At 41.9% G+C, this 23,557-nt stretch overlaps 1 protein-coding gene across 1 annotated transcript in view; it reads right to left on the bottom strand.

Annotated features, from left to right (window-relative positions):
- Positions 1–22,391, bottom strand: part of DAB1 (Dab, reelin signal transducer, homolog 1 (Drosophila)) — a gene marked incomplete at its 5' end in the record, with an annotated part of 49,028 nt that extends 26,637 nt beyond the window's left edge. The window contains 2 exons of the mRNA XM_010078987.1: positions 19,817–19,915; positions 22,252–22,391. Coding sequence (XP_010077289.1) covers positions 19,817–19,915; positions 22,252–22,391 — 239 coding nt within the window. The remainder of the gene's footprint in view (positions 1–19,816; positions 19,916–22,251) is intronic.
- Positions 22,392–23,557: the final 1,166 nt, after the last annotated feature.

Raw genomic sequence — 23,557 nt, 5'->3', positions numbered from 1 at the left:
GCAAAAGTTCATGTTTTCTTTAAAATCCCACTTTGCTTAATGATAATAATAAAAAGTCTCAACTTCTGTTTAAACACACGAGTAAAACTCTCCCCAGAGCCAGGACGTGAATGTGAGTCTCCTAGAAGCATGCTTTGGAGTGCTAGCACCTTTCTCACTTTGGTCTAAGTATTATTGTATTACCAGAATAATATTTATGTATTTCTACTTAAAATAATATCCTCATAAAATTTATCTAAAACAATCTGTTATTTCAAATTACTACCTTCTGATATATTGACCTGCTCTTATATCATCTGGGGATAACGCTATTTCCGAGAGCAGGCAAAGCCTCGCAAAGAATTCTTTTGAGTTGCTGGTTTTGAGAAAAGCACATTTCGAAAATCAGCATGGTATCCAGGCAATCTCTAAACAACCAGTTATTTTTAGTGTTTAAAAAAAAAAACCAAACATTTTAAAATTCAAAACCGGAGAGGATGTGCGTACGTAGAAGCAAAAAGGCTGAGTGCGTGCAGGGCAAGTGACAAGTGATGAGACTTGTGTAGAACACGGACTGAAGTTTAAAAGGAGAAGCAGAACGCAAGAGACAGATGACTACATATCAAACAAAAGACTGGACATGTTTCATTTTCATTTCGCAGTAAATGACTCCTAACTCCCCAAGATCAAGATTGCTTGCTCGCAAGACTTCAGGCTGAACGTCGCTAAGCCCAAGGTGCGCTTCAGACTCTCCCAACGTGTTAAGCGTTTAAAATTAATGATGGGATCTTACTTAGATAATACAGGGATATTGACTTATTAGGTTTTTCTGAAAACCACGTTGCGTGCTATCTGTTACAATGAAATGAAATGTTCCCATCTCTCTATTCTGCATATGACGGGGAACGTTTTCTGTGGCTTCTATTAAATCAAAGTTCCTTGACATTGCTTTATTGATTGCGAGAGAGCGCTTTGCGCTGAAATTAAACTGCGATCAGATTCCTTCCTCGTGGAATTAAATTTGAAGCTCATTCTACCATGGAAAAGTACCACCCGCAATGTAAGACAGCAGATGGAGACACTCCAATTTATTTGGAAACCTTCATTAACTGTTTGAAAATCATTACATTTTTAATAGCGATGATATTTTACATACTGTATCAATAGATGTACAAATTAAGTAAAGGTAACTGCAACTTTATCCTTTCACATATTTTACTATATGGAGCGTTTAGCAAGAGTTTTCCATTTGTTTGAGGGATACTGAGTTGGAACAGACATTAAATGCAATGTTGCATACACACATCTGTATTCACACATAGATACAAGCACTCCTTCCAACCTGTGCTTTCACAGCCCTCGATTCATCTCATGTGCCCTTTCTACATATTCCAATACTTCATTTCAAATACTATTTACCGAGTGCCTGATTCTTTGCTCATCACAAAGCAGAAATGAGACTCCTCTTGCAGGCAGTAGAGAACTACCACCACAAAATTCAAGATCAGAACTCCATCCTTTCCGGAAATCTTTGTTTGCAGGATGCAGCCTGCCCAGCACCCCGCACACAATAAAGGACAGCAGAAGGGACAGCACGAGGAGAAACACCATCTACTTACCACTGAGGCTGTCTATAAATACAGAGATTTTGCATGTTTTGATTAGATTTGCATCTGGTGCCTTCACACAGATTAATCTGTCCCACCAAATGAGACCAAGCAATAGAAATGGCATCTTTATCCCCCCATTTGTAACTGCTCACGTGTAGCCACCCTTTTGATACTCAATATGAACAGTCCCAAAGGAAAATTAAACAAAAACCACGTAAAATTGCTTCTAGCAGAACTGCTGGTCAGTGCTCAACAGCTATTATTCACAAGCTGATCTGCCCCTCTCTCACCCCAGCCCCCTTTTTTTCTTTCAGTTTTGTAACATCTTCAAGGTTTTACCATGACTTAATCCTGTCTCTAGTGGGTCAGAAACACACCAAAGAAGTATCTCATAACTCAGGGATGTTTGTGGCACATGCAGATGGATTCCATCACACACCATTTGATGTTTTTGCTGGGTCTTCGCTGAGCACCGCTACGAGCCATTTACCAATTCATAAGTGAGGGATCAAACTGTTTTGGAAGGCTGCAGTCCGACAGAAAAAAATTATGGAGAAGGCTTAATTTGTAATATGGTTCAATACAGCCAATTAAATATCACACGGATTAGAAAGTAATTTAACATTTAAGCTTCAGTTGTTAAAAAAAATCCACTGTACATAGCTTCTAAATTATTTTAGGTCTCCTGCGACTTCAGTCACTGTTGCAAACATCAAGGATTTTAAATGCAAGCACAGATAAAGTCTCAAACCAGATAACTACAACAGTCCCACGATGCACAAGTCCTTCTTCTTAGGCTAAACATGATGGCATGATTGTATCTTATTCATACATTAGAAAGTTTTTTCCTGGCATTAAAGAAGTCCAAGCACCCCCTCTGCCAAGGCTGCTGGCTTTCCCTCTTCCCCTCCAGTTTGCTCCGGTCTCTCCCACTAGCCATCATTTTCTCTCCTTGTCTCCATTCTGTGCCCCGCTTCTCCTCTTCCCCCAGGTCGCTCCCTGTACATCACATGGAATTGATTTAGCTGCCTCGGAGATCTGTAGCATTTCTAATTTCCCTCAGGTCGCTTGGTACCTATCATAAATTTCTTCACCCCCTATCCTCATCTTGCCCCTTTATTTCCATGCTGTAGCCTCCAGTGCCACTAAATCAATTAAGTCAATCAATTAAGTACTTGGAGGGTCCAGCAATCATGTCAAATATGTGAGTGAGATGGCATGAGAAAGTCACTGCTCTGCTGTCGCTATTTCTCTTTTAATGAGGTTGTCTATTTAGTGGAGCCCGGGGCACTCTCGTAGGAGCCACAACAAAAAATATCCTGTGAGCTGCAGAGCCTCCTAGAAAAGCTGCCCCACCAAAGGCAGGGAGCACATGCCATACCGTATTGTGTCTATACGGACAAGTCTCACGGGGATTTAAGTTGCCCACTGTTGTAATTTCCACGCTACTGACACCAGGATGGGGGTGACAGAGGCAGCCCAAGCATCCTCTGTGTTTCTGTTCTTGCCTATTCAATTCTCACCTTTGAATAAGCAATAGTATATTTACATGTCACGTAAAGCTCCCCAAACACCAAATTTACTCACCAAACTGCAAAATCCTTAATAGATTCATACGTAGTAAAATAACTCTATGGACTACGGTTTCAGCCATGCTGCTGTCTCCTGGCAAGTCCCCTGTACTCCAACTCATGTTTAGGAAGACTACTGAACAAATCATAGAAACCGAACCTAATGTGGAAAATTACAGCAACGCCTTAAGAAGAAGCTTAGCAAGCCAGAAGTGCAATAGTACACTGACCACTACTTACTGCAACGCATTAAGTGAAAACAATGAACTGTAAAACAGGCGAGTGGCTCTGAAATGAATTTTATCTCATTGCTGCCAGAAACACCAGAGTGGTACAGATGTGCAGCCAGCTCCTCCTCTATACCTGGGAGGCTGCCGTGATCCTTAGCGATGCTCAAGATGCGGCTACTACAGTACTTTGTCAAATGCTCTTCATGGCCACTTCCTAACAACTCCTTTTTGTTTTAGCAGAGATTTGCAGGGATCACAGGGACACCAACTGCACACACGTTTCTCTAATTGCCTATATTTGTGCTACAACACTGTTTCATTAAAATGTACTTAGCAGAGGTAGCCTGGAGCTGCTCTCCTCCATTGTAAACACCCCACATCCACACACGTCCTTAAGGAGCAGATGTGGAACATCTAAATTCTCTACAGCTGCACATTCAAACCGCAGACCTGTCTAGTTTTCTAACTTTCAGGTATGGATGGAGAGCAGTCCCTGTATGTAAACAAAAAACCCCAACCAAACAAACAAAAAAGGAGGAAAAAAAAACAAAAAAAGAAAAAGAGACACACAGGCATCTGGAACAACTATTCCATCAGCCCTTGCTGCCCTGGGGTTTTCCCTGGTACCCATCACCGGTGTGTGGATACCTGTTAAGCAGTTGTGAGTCCTTCAAGTTCCTTTCACCCTAGAGACAGTCCCATTTCAATGAGACTGTGTACAGACAGTTTGGGGAAAAAGTCACTGATCTCAAACGTCAGTGAAACAGAAGATGACTCAGTAAAATCGTATCAGCACCACAAACTCTCCGGTGTTGGTTTCTGGAACTTAGCGTTTGCGTGGCAGAGGGGGCGGCAAGGCATCAGCCTACTGAGACACGCAGGGAAGGAGCAGATGGGGGAACCGCACCCAGCCTTCCCCTAACCCCTGCTGAAATTTTCAGCTTAATCAGAAACAGCCACGAGGAGGGAGCTAGGTGTGTTTCAGAGCTAGAGTTACTGATGACTCCAAACTCCCTGCGAATTACTGCTGGACACAGCCCAGGGTGACCGACAGCAGGGGTGGTGACAGAGCTCGTCCACTGGAAAAGCCAACTGCTCCCCCGCCACCATCACTGCGAGAGGATGAAAACGGCACTCACAAAGGAAACAGCTTTAGAAACTACGTCTCTCAACAAAAGGCAAATAGGAAACATTCTATTTCGAATCTGACAGTCCTTTCCTATGGTGATGAGTACTCCAGTTGCATGTCCATGGGGAGAGGCCAGCAGAATAAATAATACAGGACAGAACACAGTGATTTGGCTTAAATGTGGTAGTGGGTAAACACTTGACAGACCCAAAAATCCGTTATATAAACATTTACTACAACACATGGAAAATTTCATCTAGTTTGACCTAGGAAAGGAAGAAAGCAGTACAGATAAGCCTAGCAAATTATCAAAATGCTGATTTTTTACTAGAAGAGCAAGTAGTCTCGGAACAAAGTATAATTTCAATTCAGCTTTCAAAAAGAAATATCACATATGAATACTTGAAAAGCAAAACCCACTAGAAACATCTTGAGGTTGTGGAGATTTCAGTGCTGGGAGGCATTTCCAGGCACTGGCCAAGGCAATCAGTTTTGATCACGAAGGAGTATAAACCGAACATACCACCATGGAGTGAGAACTGAACCCTTCTGCTGAGGGAGACTGAACGCTTGCTACACACTACACAGCCGAAACAAATGGTCCAGCCCTGAATCTTTTTGAATCAAAGCCACTCACACAGTTTGAGCCCAGCAATAGGTTACGGACTTTCCATCTGCAAAAAAAACCCAATAGGAGCAGAAAGGGAAAATGTAACCTCTGGAGTGTCCTCCAAGCCTGAAGGGACTTCTCAGATGGCAGCCTTTAAGCACGTCTTCATGATGAGAAGGAAATAAATTTGTCTAATCCCTGTGTGTCTTCCATGCGCACTGATTTTGCAGACAATAACCTCAAGACTTGACTTTTCCAAGTGCCAACTCCTAAAAGGTGTTTCAATACACAAGCTTTGCAATAAAAACACTTGGCACGAAAAGCATGCTTTCAGATTATACGCAGATCAAAGCTTGGTCTATGTATCAGAAAAGGACACATAAAATACAGTGCTGATAAAGAACAGAATCAAGAGGGATTTAGCCCCAGTCATCACAGCCTCCGTCCCTCCAGGGGGTCAGCAGTCTGGCTGTGACACACCAAAGCATCCAGAAGATGTGTAAATTGAATTTCCTCTTAATAACAACAATAATGAACTCCTGAGAGCCCTTCTCTTCCTGCAACCAAGGAGACAGAAGCAAGAAACAGACTATGTGACTTCCCAAGCTTATGCAGCAACGTGCTGCTGAGTCAGGAAGGAGGAAAGTCAGTGAGCAGAATTGTACATGTAAGGATAAGCACATCTTCAGGTGAAGTGCGAGACTAAGCACACCCTGTACACTCCAATTCATCCTATATAAAGTGGAGCACTTTGCAAATGTACCCCACGTAGGAGCCTGTCTGGTTGGACTCGGGAAGACAGCTTAAAAGGGTGCTTCAGCCTCAGCAAAGATCTGAATTAATCCTTACCATTTCCTTTCCTTGATGAAAAAAGTATCCTGCTACTCCTTGTGTCTTACCTGGGGAGCAAGAGCAGCAAACTCTTAAGAGAGCAAGAGCAAATGCGAGTGTCCTTGTTTGTGCCTCCTGCGGTACGCACATGCAGGGGTGCTCTCGACTGGCCCGGAGCTGTCCTCACTCGAGACCCCTGATATTCACCAGGAATCCATTAAGTCAGCAGGACTTAACTTTGCCAGCACAGCAGTGTAATTGTGATGAATGGATCTGAGATATGGAGCTAGCTGGATGTTCCAAGAACCTAATTTGTGAAAGAGAACACCACTACGGTAATAAACTTCTGTCTGGCTCTCATAATTTGTAATAATGCCTGACAAAGCCCAGATATGAATTTAGTTATTGTTCATTGTCTTAGGAAGCAAATGCTAAGTTGCTCATGCAGAAGATCCATTTATTAGATATATGAACTTGTGGAAGGAACAAAACAAAACTGGAACGCACACATGGCCAATTTCTATCTTCACTTCAAAAGGTTTTCAATTTCTTACTGTACCAGGAGTGAAAGTAGCCAGCTAAGTCTAAACCCCTTTTCCAATTACTCTTAATCTCAAATTATATTTTAAATATGTACTTGCAAATATTGTTCCAGGACAAAGAAAATCCTAAAGGGCAAGGAAATATTTTTACAGAGCCTTGGAAAAACAAATGTACTACACTAAAGGCATGATGCTGGACCTCCCATGAGTCTTATAATATTCCTTATAGTTTCTGCATCAGACATCATCATTGTTTTGTCAGGATGGTTAAAACAAAGAAGGATTTCCACAGCAATACCAAGAAGGAGCAAATCTGATCCCTGATACCAAAGTGAATGGCCCCACCAGTCCATAATCAGCTCGGTAATGCAAGATGGCCCTACACTGCAACAATCGTATAGGACCGACACAGCTTTACCTTGCCATTTCGCTATTTCAATGTGGTGCACAAGTAACAATACTTGTCTATGAAGCTATTATTTTATTCTTTGGGATGGCAGCTGCCCAGTGGCCACTGCTGGGCTTCCAGGGCTGTAACACACCTGTGTGAGTGTATTCCCCCTTAGCCCACACCTCATCACCTTCTGCAAAACGGTCAGTAGATCAAAACAGCCACAAATATGCCAGTATTGCCCTGTACTCTCAAGGCAAAGCTTGCATACAGCCGAAGTGTAGCACCTCTGACCATGCCTTGGATTTTTTAGTGCTGTACTCAAGTTTGTAAGACTCTTATTAAATCTTGAACTTGAGGGAGCACAATATTCAGTAGAGACAGTCGCTTTGTTACAGAATCACTGAACCTCTCCGAATTTTTATTGCGTTCATCTTTCCAGCCTGTGAATGTCTTTTGAGAAGCCTTTACTTTTACAAGGTTCTTTTTTTTTTCCTTTACACCAATATTCCTCACCTCCTGAAATGCTTTTGATGTACATGAACAGCACAAGAATTTCCTTCGTACAACTCCCAGGAGCTTTGGAGGTAATTTTTTGGCTTCAACTGTCTCAGATTGTAACTGCTTCAGATTCAGTGAGCATTATGACCCACCTTCTTCTTGTAGCCTGTGATTTGAAAAGCTCATCAGTGAAAACCAGCCTCTGATTCTCTTGATTTGTCATGCAAAACCTATAAAACAGAGCTTGCGAAGATCACAAAAATCCTATTCATACTGGCAGTACTAAAATTTAAGCTGCACTGGATAGTCATCAAACAGCAACTTTCTTTAACCATAAATGTACTTCCATAGTGTTACAAACTTCTCTGGAAAAGGGGAAGAAGGACAGGAGGGATTTATTTTATATTTATCTACCTGTCTCCCAGATAATCATACCAATTTAGTAAGACTCTAAAGGGGGCATGAATACAGAAGAATAAGAATAGAAAAGGATTCTAGGAATTCACAAACTGTATAACCAGTAGGTTACCTTCATGAGACAAATGAAAATGAAAACAAAGAAGTTGAGAAGTTCACACAACACAGTGTTTCATATCTTTCAAATACAACAGTGAATTCATAATCAGAAATAAACCAAAGCATACAAAGCGTTCTACAACAACAGACTGGTTTCAAGTGTCACAGTAAAGAACTGGACAAATTCCACACAGCCCAACTCTTCACCTCTAATGGCTTAATTTTCCAGTGGCCAACATATAAATATACAGTTCCAGCTGAAGGAGACATTCTGAAATGTCTCCTACCACAGACATTGGTTTGGTTATGAGAAACACTGGAGTTTACCTTTCCATACCACAAACAGTTAAGCTTTTCATCCCAGGGTCACCCTTCTCTACTAATACTTTTGCCAAAATTTTGTTTCTCTGCTGGGAAATCCTCCTGGTTCCCAGCAGAGATGTCTCAGCTGCTGGATATTTTCCCAATGCAGAACCGGCCTGGGAGGCTATGGCAGACTTCTTGAAAAGACGAAGGATCAACCTCCATCAATATTATAAGATCTCAGACTGTTCCATAACTGGAGGTGTACAACCACAGAGCATTATAACGACACCCATGCTGAATGTGCCTGAAGGCTGTTGATGGGCACAGTGCACCTGCAGGTTAGCAAAAGATGACTCTGGAGCGATGAGCTTTACAGTTCAGAAACAGCATCATTAACTACCCATCCTGGTCATAAAGACCATGCCGGCACTTCATGCCATTTTATTTTCCACCTTTCTACAGAAAAAGAGAGGAAACCTTTCCTTTTAAGTTACAGTTGCATGTATAAAGAAACAACCCAATAAATGTGCCACTCCTTTGTTTGCTCGGGTCCCACAACAGACACTAAACCCAGGACATAAAACACCTGCAGCAACACAATGAGTGTGTGCCAGTACTTAAGCCCTAAGATAAGAATAATTAAAAAAAAAAGTAAAAAGCAAACCTCAAATTGATTCTAAAAAAGAACAAGGAACCTGCAGGTAATTTTTGTTTCAATTTTGGGGGTTTTTCCCCCCCTGTTTTATCCCGAGGTAGGAATTCCTGGAGTTGCACTCAGTATGTGCTGGGCACATTGTCTGACAACAGTTCTGCATTTCAACTCCCGCAATGGAGAGTGTAAGTTCTGCCCTGGCACCCTCCAAAAGGGAGCCGTAAAGTTCCCATTTGCCCATTTTAATGCCCAGAGTTGTTTCGTCCACACTCATTTTAATGTAAAGCAGGCTGAATGTTTGGTTTTAGTCTTCTTCTAACTGAAATCTCCAAAAGCCAACTTTGATCAAACTGTCCGCAGGCAGAGGTGGCCCAGCAGAGAGCACAGCCTTTGCTTTTCTCTCTCCCTGCCTTGCTTTCCTGTCCCGGCAGCGGGTGTCACGCAGGGCCTGCCTTTCAGAAACGCTGTCAGGCACTGCTGCCCTCACCTTTCACTCAAATGCACGCAGTAGAGCCTTTCACAGCTTTGATGCGTGGATGCTGGCTTGTTTTCTACTACTTATTCCTTTAGTTCTCCCCCACCCTTTACAACTTCTGTGCACAGCACGTGTCCGACCTCTCTTCTCCTAATCAAAACTGAACTTCCTCACTAATTCACTCTCAGCACCAAGCCTTATGCACATTCTCATGTGCTTTACACTTTAAAATACTTCCAAGTTGCTGTATCATTCACAGGAGCGCATTTGGCTAATCAAAGATCCCATAAGGCTATAAAACCTCCTACAATCCAACTCAGCCTTTTTAAAAGCAAGAAAGTGATAAAAAAAAAATTGGATTCAGATGTGTATTTTGACTACCTAAAAAGAAAAAAAAATGCTCAGAGCTATGCAGAGCAGGGTCTAGGAGCCACATGCAGTATTTTCAGATATCCAGACTTCTCATCTGCTTTAAATGTCAAGGCACTCAAATTAATTAGTGCTCTGCCTCACCTATTTCACAACGCTCCCTTCACAGTCTGACGGAGTGTTGCTGTTTGCTTCACTGGGAGCGCAACGATGCAGAGTTAGGACTGGAACCACAAAGGATTAAAAAGTACTAATGGTAAGCTAGAGTCTGTTAAATGCTGCTTTTTCTAGAGGAGCGCTACAATTTCGGGACACGTTAGGCACTGCTGTAGTTCCATGATTACCACCAGGTGCTGGGTAGCACAACAGGAGATGCTGTTCCAGCCCGTGGGCTCTGCGACACATGGTTACCTACACGCTGAGCCTGCAGTGCACAAACCAGAAAGGTTATGAGTGCAATTATCTCATTTAGGAAGCCAACTTTTATGAACAGTTATTTATTTATTAAGCAAAGATCTATTGGTATCTGAAATTTATGACTTATTCAACTGAAAGACAGAGATAAAAGCAGGTATTTGTGTTGGATGACTGCGGACAAATAAGAGCATCCAGTGGAATCCAGTCTTTCCTCCCCTTTTCCTTCCTCAGGGTCACTTATTCCATAGGCTAAGTAGAAGAAAAGGCATTTCACAGAATCACAGAATGGTTTGGGTTGGAAAGGACCTTAAAGATCATCGAGTCCCACCCCCTGCCATGGGCAGGGACACCTCCCACTAGCCCAGGTTGCCCAAAGCCTCATCCAGCCTGGCCTTGAACCCCTCCAGGGATGGGGCATCCACAGCTTCTCTGGGCAACCTGGGCCACTGCCTCACCACCCTCACAGTGAAAAATTTCCTCCTAATGTCTAGTCTAAATCTCCCCTCTTTCAGCTTATACCCCATTACCCCTTGTCCTCTCACTACCCCTCCGATAAAGAGTCCCTCCCCATCCCTCCTGAGTAGCCCCCTTTCATTACTGGGAGGCTGCTATTAGGTCTCCTCAGAGCCTTCTCTTCTCCAGGCTGAACAACCCCAACTCTCTCAGCCTGTCCTCATAGGGGAGGTGCTCCTGCCTTGGACCATTTTCCTGGCTCTCCTCCGGACTCTCTCCAACACATGTACTCGTTCCCCTGGACTCTCAGACAGAACAGAGCTCTTGCTGACTTCCCTGTAAACACAAACATCTTCCGGAGGGCAGAACACTGATTTTACTACCAATAGAGATCTATTACTATCACCCCACAAACTCCAGGTAACTTTAAAAGTAAACCTTCCCATAGTTTCCCTGACCCACTACACTGACAGTGAAGGTCATCCATCTCCATTCCATCTGACCCCAGCAACAGGAGAGGTTAAACAGACTACAAGTTAGCACAGGAACTCAGAAGCGTCACTGGTAGTATGGCTATTACCAGGGCAAATGGAAAATTGCAGAGCAGCCTGCCAGCAAAAATGCACCGAATAGGAAGGAAAATCACCGGCACACCTGGGGCGTAATGCTTCACAGCCATCTCCAAGAGGAAGGAACAGCAGATTTCAAAGGGAGACGTAACTTTCTGTTACGGCACCCACTGAAGGTCCCCCACTGCTTTCCAGGGAGGTTTCGGTGCATCTCAGCCGCCTGCGCTATCATTATGTCAGCACTTCTCTTGCTAAATCCTTTCCTGAGCGGTTTGAAATCCAGCCATTATAATTCGGCGTGTGCTGAAAATGGGCCTGAAATTTTTTTTCTAGTGTTCTTTCTTTCACTTTTCTAGTTAATGCATTAACTTGGCTTAAAAATACCAGTACTTGTAAACAACTCCCCCATCCCGGGGAGCTCTGGATTTTGCGTGCTCTTCTGTAAGGCAAAATCACAGCTGGAGTCAGTGGGACGACAATGTGCCTTTCATATCCTGATTTATTTATCTGAATCATAAACGGCTAGTGATTACAGGGAAAAAAACCCCAGTATAACTCTATACTCTGAGTTTTCTGCTGTTTTAACCGGAGGAAAGTAGTGCATAGAGTGAGGGTCCCCATCCCTACACACAATGCACGTACCCGTACCTCCCTCTCCTCAATCCATCCTGCTGCCTGGATTAAACCACAGGAGGCTGTATATACCCAAACGAGGCCATCACTAAAGTCATACAATCTTATTCCCTGCCTTTTGGAAAGCAATCAGATTTTTACCCTTTTCACACTGAAAAATACAACTACACCAAACTCCCACTAATTATTTCAGTTTGGACGAAACGTCTGGAAGAGCTTTATTGTATCTTCATGCCAATTAGTGTCAGAAATATTACAAGGCAGTTCCTGAGGATACTCGGCACAAGAAGGTTGAACTCAGGTGTAGATCAGAGCAGAACAGATGAGAGGAAAGAAAATTTCAGCCTTCCTCTGTATGCCAAGCGTTAGGAGGAAAGCTGTAAGGTTCAAACCAAAGCTCCTGATCCCAAAACACTCAGACTTCACAATGTGCAAAATCACACCCGAGTTTTGCCTTTTGGGAGCTTTGTTTCACAGTGATAAAACTGTTGTAATACATAAGGTTTTCACAATCTCTGGGCATCTATCAAATGTACCTCTATGAGCCTGTGGCCATTAAAAATCCCAGTGGAGCACTCCGAACCATCCAAACTGTCTAGGGCACAGTTTGGAAGGCCAGTAAGAAATGAGTTACAACAGTCAATAAGGGATGTAATTACGGAATTAGGTTCTTCTGACATTTACATTTTGCTAACTGTCCAATGTTATTTATGAAATGTGTTATTGTTTCCTTTTTGAAGTATCAGACGACTATAAATACCTTGCAGGAGTAATGTACAGGGTTTTTCAGTCCCCTACTCTGCCATATTCTAATTAGAGATATTTATTGCATGTGGAACAGTAAATGCCACGTCTTACGATTCATATTTACAAGTCAAAAGATGGGAAACTGCCAAGCAGCAGGGCAAGACTCCCAGTTGGCCAGAGGATCCTGCACAGGCAGAAGCTGAGGACAACACATACAATTCCTGTAACGCGTAAGAAAGGCCACAAGTATCCTCATGTCAATTTTTCATGCAAAATTTGACTTTGCTGTTTCTTAGTATTCTCTTTACTGTTACTATGTAATGTTTTCATCACTGCAGTCCTTGGAAGCCCTCAGCGTGGTCCAAACCCCAACATTTCTTACAAAAAATTCCTACTAACAGGTAATTCAGATTAAAAAAAAAAATTACTTAAAAGGTAATCCCAGAGAGTTTATACTTGAATTCCAACCATGGAAAACTAAGGGACAGACACTCCTTGGGATTTCTCTGGGATGCATGACCGCAGTAGCTCTCTGGCAGAAGAATGATTTCGTGGGCTGGATCGACAAGGCACTAGATGCGCTGTCCTCATCCCAGGGAATGACAAGAGGGTGACTGCAAGAGACAGCACAGATCTGCATGGCAGGCTGCGAGCACAGGGTACCAGCAGTCTCGGCCCCATTGAATTTAACAAGTTTTTAGTACAGGGGTGTTCCAAGGAAGGATTTGAAGCAAAAATAAGAGGGTACTGCATGACTACGTGCAAAGAATTCCTCCAAAGTATGATGAGCAGGATGGGAAGAGGCTCAGAGTCGTTTATTTGAAAACCGAATAAATGAATGATGAATAGTTGGTACTGTGGAATGACTCCTTGAAAGTGGATGAAGAGTAAAGATAGCCATGAAGAGCCTGGGATAAAAACAGTTAGGCTATAGGCGGATAAAATACAGAAGGCAGATTCAGTGTAGGAATGCAAAGAGAAGTGTGACATGATCGAAAGAATAAGCTGAGACAGCAATCTTGGCAGTCACGATGGATTTCAAAAATAAAAGTCACATTTGTCAAGGACAAAGAAAAGGGTAACAACTGAGACACAAGATGATAGAGGCAGGACTGTGTTTTAACTGTAAGCACGACAATAAATGCTGTATTTCAGAGTCGTTAAGAAGAATCTGCAAGATCCAGGGTTACCTTGGATGTGACAAACGAAAACAAGGTTGAGTTGAAAAACGCTGCTGAGTTCACAGGGCTGAATAATAGATGATGCTGATATTTCCCTCGGCACTCTGAAAAGGAGGTCAGAGAAAGACCTTTGGGAGTCAGGATGAAAAGGCTTGGTTTAGTCACGTTAAGCCTGAGCTGTTAGCTAAACGTGTGAAGAGAGGGCTGGAGAGATGGGGCAGGATTTGAACAGAAGGAGACAGGGCATTTGGTTTGACACAAGAACCACATTTGTATTTGGAAATGAAGTAACTCATAAAAAGCATATCAGGAAAAGAAAAAAAAAAAAAAGATCAAGGACAGAAAGCACCCAGGAAATCCCAGCTGAAAACTGCAGGAGGGGGAAAGAGAAATCAGAAACACATGGGTAAAATCCAGAGAGGGGAGGCAGGGAGGCCGGAAGAAGGACTTCATTCAACATCAGCTGATAAATCAACAGTGCTAATGAAGTGCTCCACCTGTGAGCAGCCATGAAGAGGAACTCTGGGAAGTTCAGTTTCAAAGAAGTGAAGAGGACGAAACCCACCTCTGGGAGCTTCTGGCCTAGAGCAGGAAGGAGCCCCAGACAGGGACCATTAACCATCTCCTGGCCAATACCATGCTCTGGCAACCACAAAAATCCAAGGAACTAATCACACCATCTCTCCTGCTCGCTGCAGAGCGAGTAGAGAGCTGATAAAACTAATTCCTTATTTCTATTTTTAAATATTCAGAGATGCTCAGTGACAGAGACTTGACAGTTTGACATTTCATCTGCTCCGGCACATGTGCTTCGAGGAATAACTACAGATCCATAATCGTACCTCGATTTCTGGTCAAAGATGCCAGAACCAACAGATTTCCAGTAAAGTTAAGAAGTACCTTTGGTACATTTTAAATGAGGCATCTTCTGCCAACAGTGAGAATTTTAATCTTGCTAAAATTTCCTTTCAGCCAAGTCGAGCTGTCCTGTTAGCAATCCATCAGCATAACTAACACTGTCACTCACATCAAATGGAGAAGAGCAGCAAACCCAGGGGTTACCAGCACAAACCTGATAAAGTCACAGAATAACCTGGAAAACATTTTATAGAAGCCTTAGCAGCAACTCGGAAAAGTCTGTGCATTATAAGGTCAAGAGAGCTTAAAAGGTCAGGAAGATGGGCAGATGTGGACAACTAAACCAGCGGCTGGATCATAACACTAGCTCATATAGATATATATTGCAGTATATTCCAGCAATTTGCATGTCCATGTGCTGATACAAAATTTTACTTTAAAATTAGTAATTCTTAAAGACAAATCATAATTTTTTGCTTTCACCATATTTCTCTTTCACAGTGCCTGGGTTTTTCCACTAGAGTCAACAGGATTTTGCAATCAGAAAGCGCAGGAGCTTAAAAGTACACCCATGACATGAATGTAGAAGAAAATGGTTTCCCAAGTATTTTATGGAATTTGTTATTTTTAAATACATTTTTGAAAAGTAACCTACAGTAAACAAAGATTTATTGTTACATAAATAAACAATGAGACAATTACAGCCTCTTTATGGAAACCATATTAGTCATGCATGTCTAATGAAGCATTACTGAGCTATCACGGGGAGATAGCCTGATGTGTGTGATTAACAAAATAATATTCATAAATAGCTAATGAACAAGGATGATCCTTTAAAATTTTTGCGTATCCTGCTATATTGAGAGTTATGTTTTTTGTCACTTTCTAAGGACGACCTTAGCCACTGATTTCCACCCTTAAAACGAGAATATTAAAGAGCACAATACAACTATTTGCATTTTTGCCTTCTACAGACCATGCTTTTGAAAAATACAAAAGAACTCTCATGGAAGTCTACCACTGAAGAACCCATTTCAGCTCGTGCCGTACTGTGTCTGAAAGATGACATCTTGAGATCTCACCGGGGTGCAGGGGGAATCTGACAGAACAAATGGTCAAAAATTGTTTTCATATAATATGCAGCCATGAAATCTCCGAAGCGGCACTGGGTAGAAAAAGCCTGGGTTTAGTAATAATTGTGGGAGATTTTTAATGTTAATTAAAAAAAAAAAAGTATTTCCTCCAGGTATATATTTAGCAAACATATTCTAGAGAAGGCAAGTGGGATGGAAAGCCAACATACGACAGCTGACCAAAAAGGTGCATTTATAAGAAAAAACAGGGTCAAAACCCATGTGTAATGACAATTTTTGGCATACAAGAGGAGAACATCCTGTCAGTCAAACCAAATACAACTTCAGAATTTACAGCTAATGTTGGGACTTGAACAGCAGAACAATTTGAGGTGTTCTGCCCACGTGAGCAGGTTCCTCCAGCAGACGAGCGAGTCTGTAACTATATAGAAACCACAGGCTTGGAGGGTGAACTCTGATAAGCATTCTAAAATACATCAGCAAGTATTTGAAAAGTGGTACGAAGGGACCTAGTTAGATTAATCCATGGAACAGAATGATGAAACCTAAGAGAGGAGTGTTAATATTTCTATTGCAGTGCTATAGATGAATTAAACTGTATCGCATCTACAGTGCAAAATCACAGCAAATCTTTCCTGTAGTTTTCTCGGTGAGATAAATTCTTCCCAAATTATATTCCACCTTCAACCTCATTTTCTTCATGGACAAATTTACTCAAAGGGCAGAATTCCTGATGGCTGGAATAACAGCGTTATTAAAATCAATCTTTTTTTTGATGAATATTAGGTCTGGAACATATTAAAAAGAGCTATAAAGTACAGGGGGAAAAACCTTGCTTATCATTTTCAGGAGCAAGCCAACTCCAGCCCTTCATCTGTAATGAAATATGGAACAATTCCCCTAAATCATCTCTACAAAGTCAGCTACGACACTGCCAATTTTTAAAAATTTGCTAGTTTTCAGCTACAAATTGATTTTTTATTGTGATAAATTAAAATGCAATAGTAGCCTACAAGATACCAAACATACAGAACCCTACAATTTTTCAGAATATTTTTTTCCTTTCCTAACGCATCAGACTGCCATTGTGGCAGATGTGATAGCAGTAGCCAGTGATAAAAATTAAGAAAGGACACTCTAGAGACGTACATAACCTTTCCAAATAAACAATAAATGAGCACTGTGCCCCAAAATATCCATTTGGGAATCCCAGAATTACAGAAATACAACTAAAAATAAAGCATTGTGGGGGATAGGGAAGGCAGTTAAAGGAGGAGAAAACAAATGCAAGATTATCCAGGCTGTTCCCTATTGAGGGCATATTTTTTTCCCTGATGCATGAATGTGAACGTCAGTCTCCAAACTGTATAAACTCTTAACACTGATACCAGAAGGTCTGCATGAGCAAAGCACAAACTTTTTCCTGCCCCCTTCCCTTCTGTCCCATCAAAACAGCCAGGCAGAGCAATCATACATCCCCAGTTTTGCCAACTTTTGGGATCTTCTCTACTGCTTCGAAATCAAGCATAGGATTATCAGCATCCTGCATTGCCTAACTGCATCGTCCTTCTTTGGCTTTACAGGAAGCTCCACATAATGTTGAGATTGTATTTGACGACCAACAGGAACGGGAACAAGATGACAACTGTGGGTTGACGAAGCAGAGACAGGCTGGATGAGAGAGACTATGAGAAGGATGGGTCAAGGATGAGAAACTCTGGGACACAGAGAGATTCAAGCTGGGGTTGACGAAGCAGAGACAGGCTGGATGAGAGAGACTATGAGAAGGATGGGTCAAGGATGAGAAACTCTTGGGACACAGAGAGACCCAAGCTGGGGAAAAAGCCAAAGGGATGGTGGCCGTTGAGAACTGCTAGAGGAGGTCACGCATCCCTGCTCCAAAAGCTTGGCAGGGAGAGCACGGTTCTCTTGCTTTCCAAAACACACGTAAAAACCGATGTCAAAAGCTCCCCACATCCCTCTGTCACAGTCTGTGTCAAGGAGAACTCAATACTCCTGTCCATCACTCCGGCAGCTCAGGGGCAGACAGCTGGAAGGTGGATTTAAAGGTTTCAGTCTCAGCACCAGTGACTGAGTGACAGGGTTACTATAAGGATGATATAGTTATGTCAGATTTAGAGTACTGGGTGTCAAAGCTATGAAATGAAGGAGACTGCCTCTCATGTCCCCTCCTCACCAGCTGCAGATGGGAGTGTGTGCAGGACGCTGCAGGAAGGGCAATCTGGCTAAACCACACCTGTGTTTCTAAACCCATCCCATCTCCCTCTTCATTTTACGAAAATAAATCCTGTGTTTGTGAAACATTCAAAGACAAGTGCCGAAGGACAAGTCTCTCTTCTTCTTTTTTTTTTTATTTTCCCAACTGGCCTCAGTGCATTTTGCAGAGCGCATGGCAAGGCAGTAGGCTGAATAAAACAAAATATTGCCTTATTGTTCAGCGTATCACACTGTTCTGTACACTGAACCAAGCTGGTACAGCGTGTGTGGCAAGGCAGTAGGCTGAATAAAACAAAATATTGCCTTATTGTTCAGCGTATCACACTCTGTTCTGTACACTGAACGAAGCTGGTATTCTCTGGCCAAAAAAAAGGTATGGCATCACACAGCTAACTACTACCCTAACGTCTATCAGAGGAGCCAACCACGGCTGCACTGGCAGCCCCAGTCCTGACATTTCCTATCTTCTGAACGCGGGCTCTACCCTCAGCAACGTTCTCTTAAACACTGCTTTTGTAGGAATTCTTTAGACACGCCGTACACAACACATTCCAAATGAGCTTTTCATTACTAACTACTTGTATTATGTATCAGTGAGCTCAATGACATTGATTTTCTAATAATATAAATTAACTGGCAAAGATAATTTCATCTATCATCAGTAGGGTTTTATTTCTGGCATCATGTTTAATAGTTAATCTTTCAAAAGATTAAATCAAGAGCTTTTTAAAATTCAAGGCAGAGCTTAAACTGCTGTAAAAATCTTCTTAATTAGGACTAAAACAGTTTGTGTGTTGTTGCTTAGATCTAAGTAGTGTAATGTTTTGCTTAGGTTTCTTCTTTCAGAGCAATTTAAAAAATCAAACATGATATTGCTGTGGCAAAAACTACGTAAGGCAGGGAAGTCTCCTGCATCTTCCTCGACCAGATGCTACTGGACAAGTTGCTGCCTGGCAACCTTAAACAGCAACCTCAAACTTTCCAATATCTTTTACCTCCAATTCCATACAATCTATACTTTTTTTTACCATTAACGATACAAAAGCTCTGATTCTTATGGTTATTGCATATCTGACAGAAGACAGCCACTGCTGTTAACAGGAGTATATTGCGTTACGTTGACTACATCTGCCCTGATCTGGAATTACAGACCTGAAAGAAATTCTTTAGGATTCCCCTGGGACATTTGCAGGGCAACCCCAGACAAGTGTGTCCTGCTCCCAGGAGCTCCCCAGCTCCCAGCACCCTTCCTTTTCTCTCTCTATCTCAGGCTTGGGGACAACAAGCTTCACACTCCTGGGGCTGTCCACAGCTCCCTGTTCCAGCTTGTTTTCCTCCTCTCAGCTTCCCATGACACAAGGCGCCCAATCTAAGACAATCCTGGCCTCTAATCCCAACCCCTTGTCCTTAGACTCCCCAATGTCACTTGGTACCGCTGAGGAGTCTTAAGCACCATCCAGAGGACTGGTGCACTGGTGCCCAGGCTGGATGAGAGAACCCATACAGGCGCAGACACCAGACTACACCACAGACTGCTCCAGCCTTCCGCAAACAGTGGGCTGGTATTTCCACGAAACAATTTTTTATCTGGCAGAAGGAAAACAAATCTCTTCTCGCCACTTTCTGGGCTCAGAGCTGTGTTTTTCTGCACACAAGGAGCATCTGTGAACTCAAGTAAGTGGTTCTGCAGAAGCATCCAGGACAAGGCTTTACAATAAACCACGTCCCCATGCTACACTTTACACCTCAGCCATCTAAAGGCTTGCTCTGATGTATGATAACCCTTTATCGAGCTTGTCAAATGCTTCCTGTGTGCTTACACCGGTGAGACATTACTGCCCAGCCAGGAATGCTTTTAAAGAAACATCCATGAAAAGATTCAATTTGGTTCCATCACGTGATTATTTTACTTACCCCTGTCTTTTCATCGAAGATTTTGATTCCCCCAAAGGAAACTGTTAAGAAGATTTTCTGTTTATGTTCTCCTTTCGAACGAGCCGCAGCAACAATTCCCTATTGAAACAAAGAACAGTTTGGCTGGTTTCATTACTCTTCCAGGTGCCACAGCAGAGCACAAAGATTTGCTTGTGGACAATTCACCACTTCTTTAGGAAAACTTATGGGCTTCCCAGGACCAGTCCCTCTCTTACTTTTTCAAGGCACCACATCTCTTTATGCTACCCAGAGAGCATTTCAGATGTGCTCCCACTTCCAACCCCTGCACCAGCTAATCCTCCACGAAATTTGTTTTCATGGAAGCTGAAGGCCATTTCTAGCACACTTTTCCCAGCTGTAAGATTTTTTTTTTGTTTTGTTTTTGGTTTTTTTTTTAAGAAAAAAAAAAGACAAACAGTGGAGGAAAAAGATGCCAACTTTTTTTTTTTTTTTTTAGAAAAAAAAAACCAAACAGTGGAGGAAAAAGATGCCAACGACTTTAGCTCACTTCATGGGCACACTTATGTGGAACAAGTAAAATCAAACTACACCTCTGCTGTAAATAACTGGTATTGAGGGTTAGTTTTTTTTTTTCATAATCTCAGGCTTTTATTGCTCAAGTGAACTTGTCGATATGCATTTCATGTATTATCCTCCCACAGCATAACTATAGCAGTAACTTCTACTTCCACCTTCTCAGGAGCCTGCCCTGATGAATAGCACTGTACTAAGATCAAATGCAACCAACTGCACTAGTAAATAAATAAAAATATTTAGCCTTTATCTGGTGCTCTGCAATTTCAACCTTTTCACAACCACTAACACGTTTTAAGACTTTCATGAGGTCGTTGTTCACATTCCACAGACATGCAAATGAAAGAGAAAAAATGAAGTCAGTTGTCAAAAGTCACTCCAAAACTGTATGCTTGGCCTTAAAACTCAGTTGCTGACACTAGGTTTCCAGAGCCCATAACTTCACGCTATGCTGCCTTACATACAAACGTGAATTTCTAATGTTCTCTTCCCTTAATAGTTTTAGTCACCTCACAGCACCATTTAGATCAGTCTTACCACTATGCAAACAGGTATTGGGCATCCAGGAGATGTGGAAATGGTAACCCAGGGAGGAGAGAGAAAAAAAAAACTTGGGCAGCAGAACAGTGACAATTCTCCCAAATTGCTTCTAGGAACTACGAAATGATGAGAAAAATCCAGTATACAATCAAAATGGGAAAGAACATTGTGGCAGATGTGATAAATCAACAGTGCACCTTTAAGAATAGTTTCTGCTTGTCATAAAATATTTGTAATTGATTTGTAAATTATCTACCAGATCTTTCTTTTAGATTGTTGAACCGTAAGATGCACGTCACCCTCTGCTGTTTTTTTTAATGAATAACCAACTACCTATTCTTTCCATTTTCTGCTAGTTGGTAAAGGTACTACTTAGTGATTTATTCTCCTGAAAAAATCAGTAATGGGAAATCCATCAGCTCTCTTGGTAGACTGCTGGGGAGAGGACTGGAAGGAAAAAAAGGGGGAAAAGCCTGTGGAGGGTTTACTCCTTGACCTAGCTTGTAACCCTACAATGCAGATGGGAAGCCAACAGCCAGCACTGCACTCAAGAAAAAAACACAATCCATCCTTCTCAACCACTCCAGCTCTTCCACATTTCCCAGGGCCACATAAAGGATGCTTCCTGTGGAGAGCTCTTAGGCTCTTTGAGGGTTGTAAAAAAAGATTGAACCAGAGAGAGATGTCTAGCATGCTCCAGGAAGCTCATCCTCCTACATCACTACTGCCTTCAGACTCTGCCTGCTCTCTACGTTAGCAGTCTGCTCCAAATCTGCTTTTTCTTTATGTTCTCCTTTTCTCCGTTTCTTTCCCCAAACTCTGGGGACCCCTCTTTATTTTCTCAGTGCACTGCCTCCTGACACTGTAACCCATCAATCCTGCCATTATAGGTACAATACATTATCCCCTCAGTGAGGACACCAGTTGTCCCCTACACCCCCCAATGTCACTCACCCCCTCTTATCTGTACCGACAGGAGAGAACGGCCAAAGGCAGGGCTGTAGTTGATCAGCACTGTCATGTGAAATGCTCTGATACACCATTTTTCTTCATAGTGGTTTACCTCTCCTTTTGCATAATAAAATTATTCAATTTGCAGGTGCGTTGTTTATAATTTGTGGACAAATTGCAGTGGTGTCAATCATGAATAACTAACTGAACTTGGAGATAATGTATTAAAATTAAACTGGGATAAGCCAGGAGTTCATGTAAAATTGACTGATTTCAATACATAATTAACTAGAGCGTGACTCACTGTCACAAAAGGAGAATGAGTAAAAGTTCAAGCTGGAATTCACTCCCCAGACTCCATAATATTAAACATTAAAAGTTTAATGCACCTTGAGCTTCATCATGGAATCTTGGCATAACTTGTCTCCTCGTGCGGCAGAAACCTCATCTATCCCAATCAGTTTTGCTTTGTATCGGACACCGTCACCTTTAAACCTCTTTATTAAAGTGGCTTCACTGCGATCCTGACCTGAAAAGACAAAAGGGAAACAAGGAAATTTGTGTGAGTGCAAAGGAAAACAAACGAATAAATACTCGCAATTAAGTGGCAAATTAGATCTAACTCCTACCTAAACATGCCAACATTTCAATAAAATTGGAAGAACAGTACTAATTCAATAAAACCTTTAGCCTTGCTACCTCAGATGAATTCACGGTGAAACCATTGCCATACTAAATCTCCTGCACAAAATTTGCACACAAATTAGTTTTACAGAAATAAGAGATAAGCCTGAATCAGACCTCATGGATCTGAAAACTTCTGATCCGTGCGGGGTTTTTTTTTCATCCAAAGACATTGGAGAATTCTTCATTTTGCAGACAAAGCTCTAACAGAAACATGCAACTATTGCCTTATATACTGACCGATCTAACCGTATCAGCAATATTTACACTATTACCATCTGAATGATGAAAAAACAAACGATGTTATTTGCCTATAGAATACTGATGCTCTAAAACCTCTGCAAAAAAATACTGTCTCCTTGTTTTGTTCTTTCTGCTTATAGATGTATTCAGAAAAAAATGCAACCAGCAACGTTGGCTCCCACAGGCTCACCCTGGCAAGTTTAAAAAATGGCACAAGAATGTTTCTTAATAAAAAAAAAGCAATCGGGGATAAGACAGCACAGTGCTGATAAGGCCAATGTACACAAACTACAATGCTCAGAATAGCCTGAACCACACCACGATGACAATACAGCAGTCCATGAAAGGGATAGTTTTATCAGGAAGACTTTTTTCCCCCGACTATCTGCAGAAGAGTTTATTCTGTGTCTTAGCTGGAAGAAATATGTTAGTTAGGGAATTAGTCTTCCTAAAATTGATTAAAGATACATTTTGCAGCTGTCTGTGGAATTTCTTGCTAGTATCTCAAAAAAACAGCAGTGAGCTGCAAGTAACTGCAACCAAACAAGTAACCAAACCAACTTCCCAGGCACAAAGCAGCAAACAAAAATGGGAGATGTTGAAGAATTTAAAGTTTTTTTCTCAGACCCAACAAATTCCACCAGAAAACCTGTCTAAATACAGACTGATGTTGCTAAAATCTATAGTATTACCACTGAGGAGCTCTAGTCACAGATTACCCCCCATCTTTCTAGCTATTGTGAAAAATGAACAAAGAGCCAGAGGCTG

This window comes from Pterocles gutturalis, unplaced genomic scaffold, assembly GCF_000699245.1.
Source record: "Pterocles gutturalis isolate BGI_N339 unplaced genomic scaffold, ASM69924v1 scaffold6141, whole genome shotgun sequence".
In the NCBI taxonomy this organism is placed as follows: Eukaryota; Metazoa; Chordata; class Aves; order Pterocliformes; family Pteroclidae; genus Pterocles; species Pterocles gutturalis.
The sequence above is the reverse complement of the archived record's forward strand: the minus strand, read 5'-3'. Positions and strand labels throughout refer to the sequence as shown.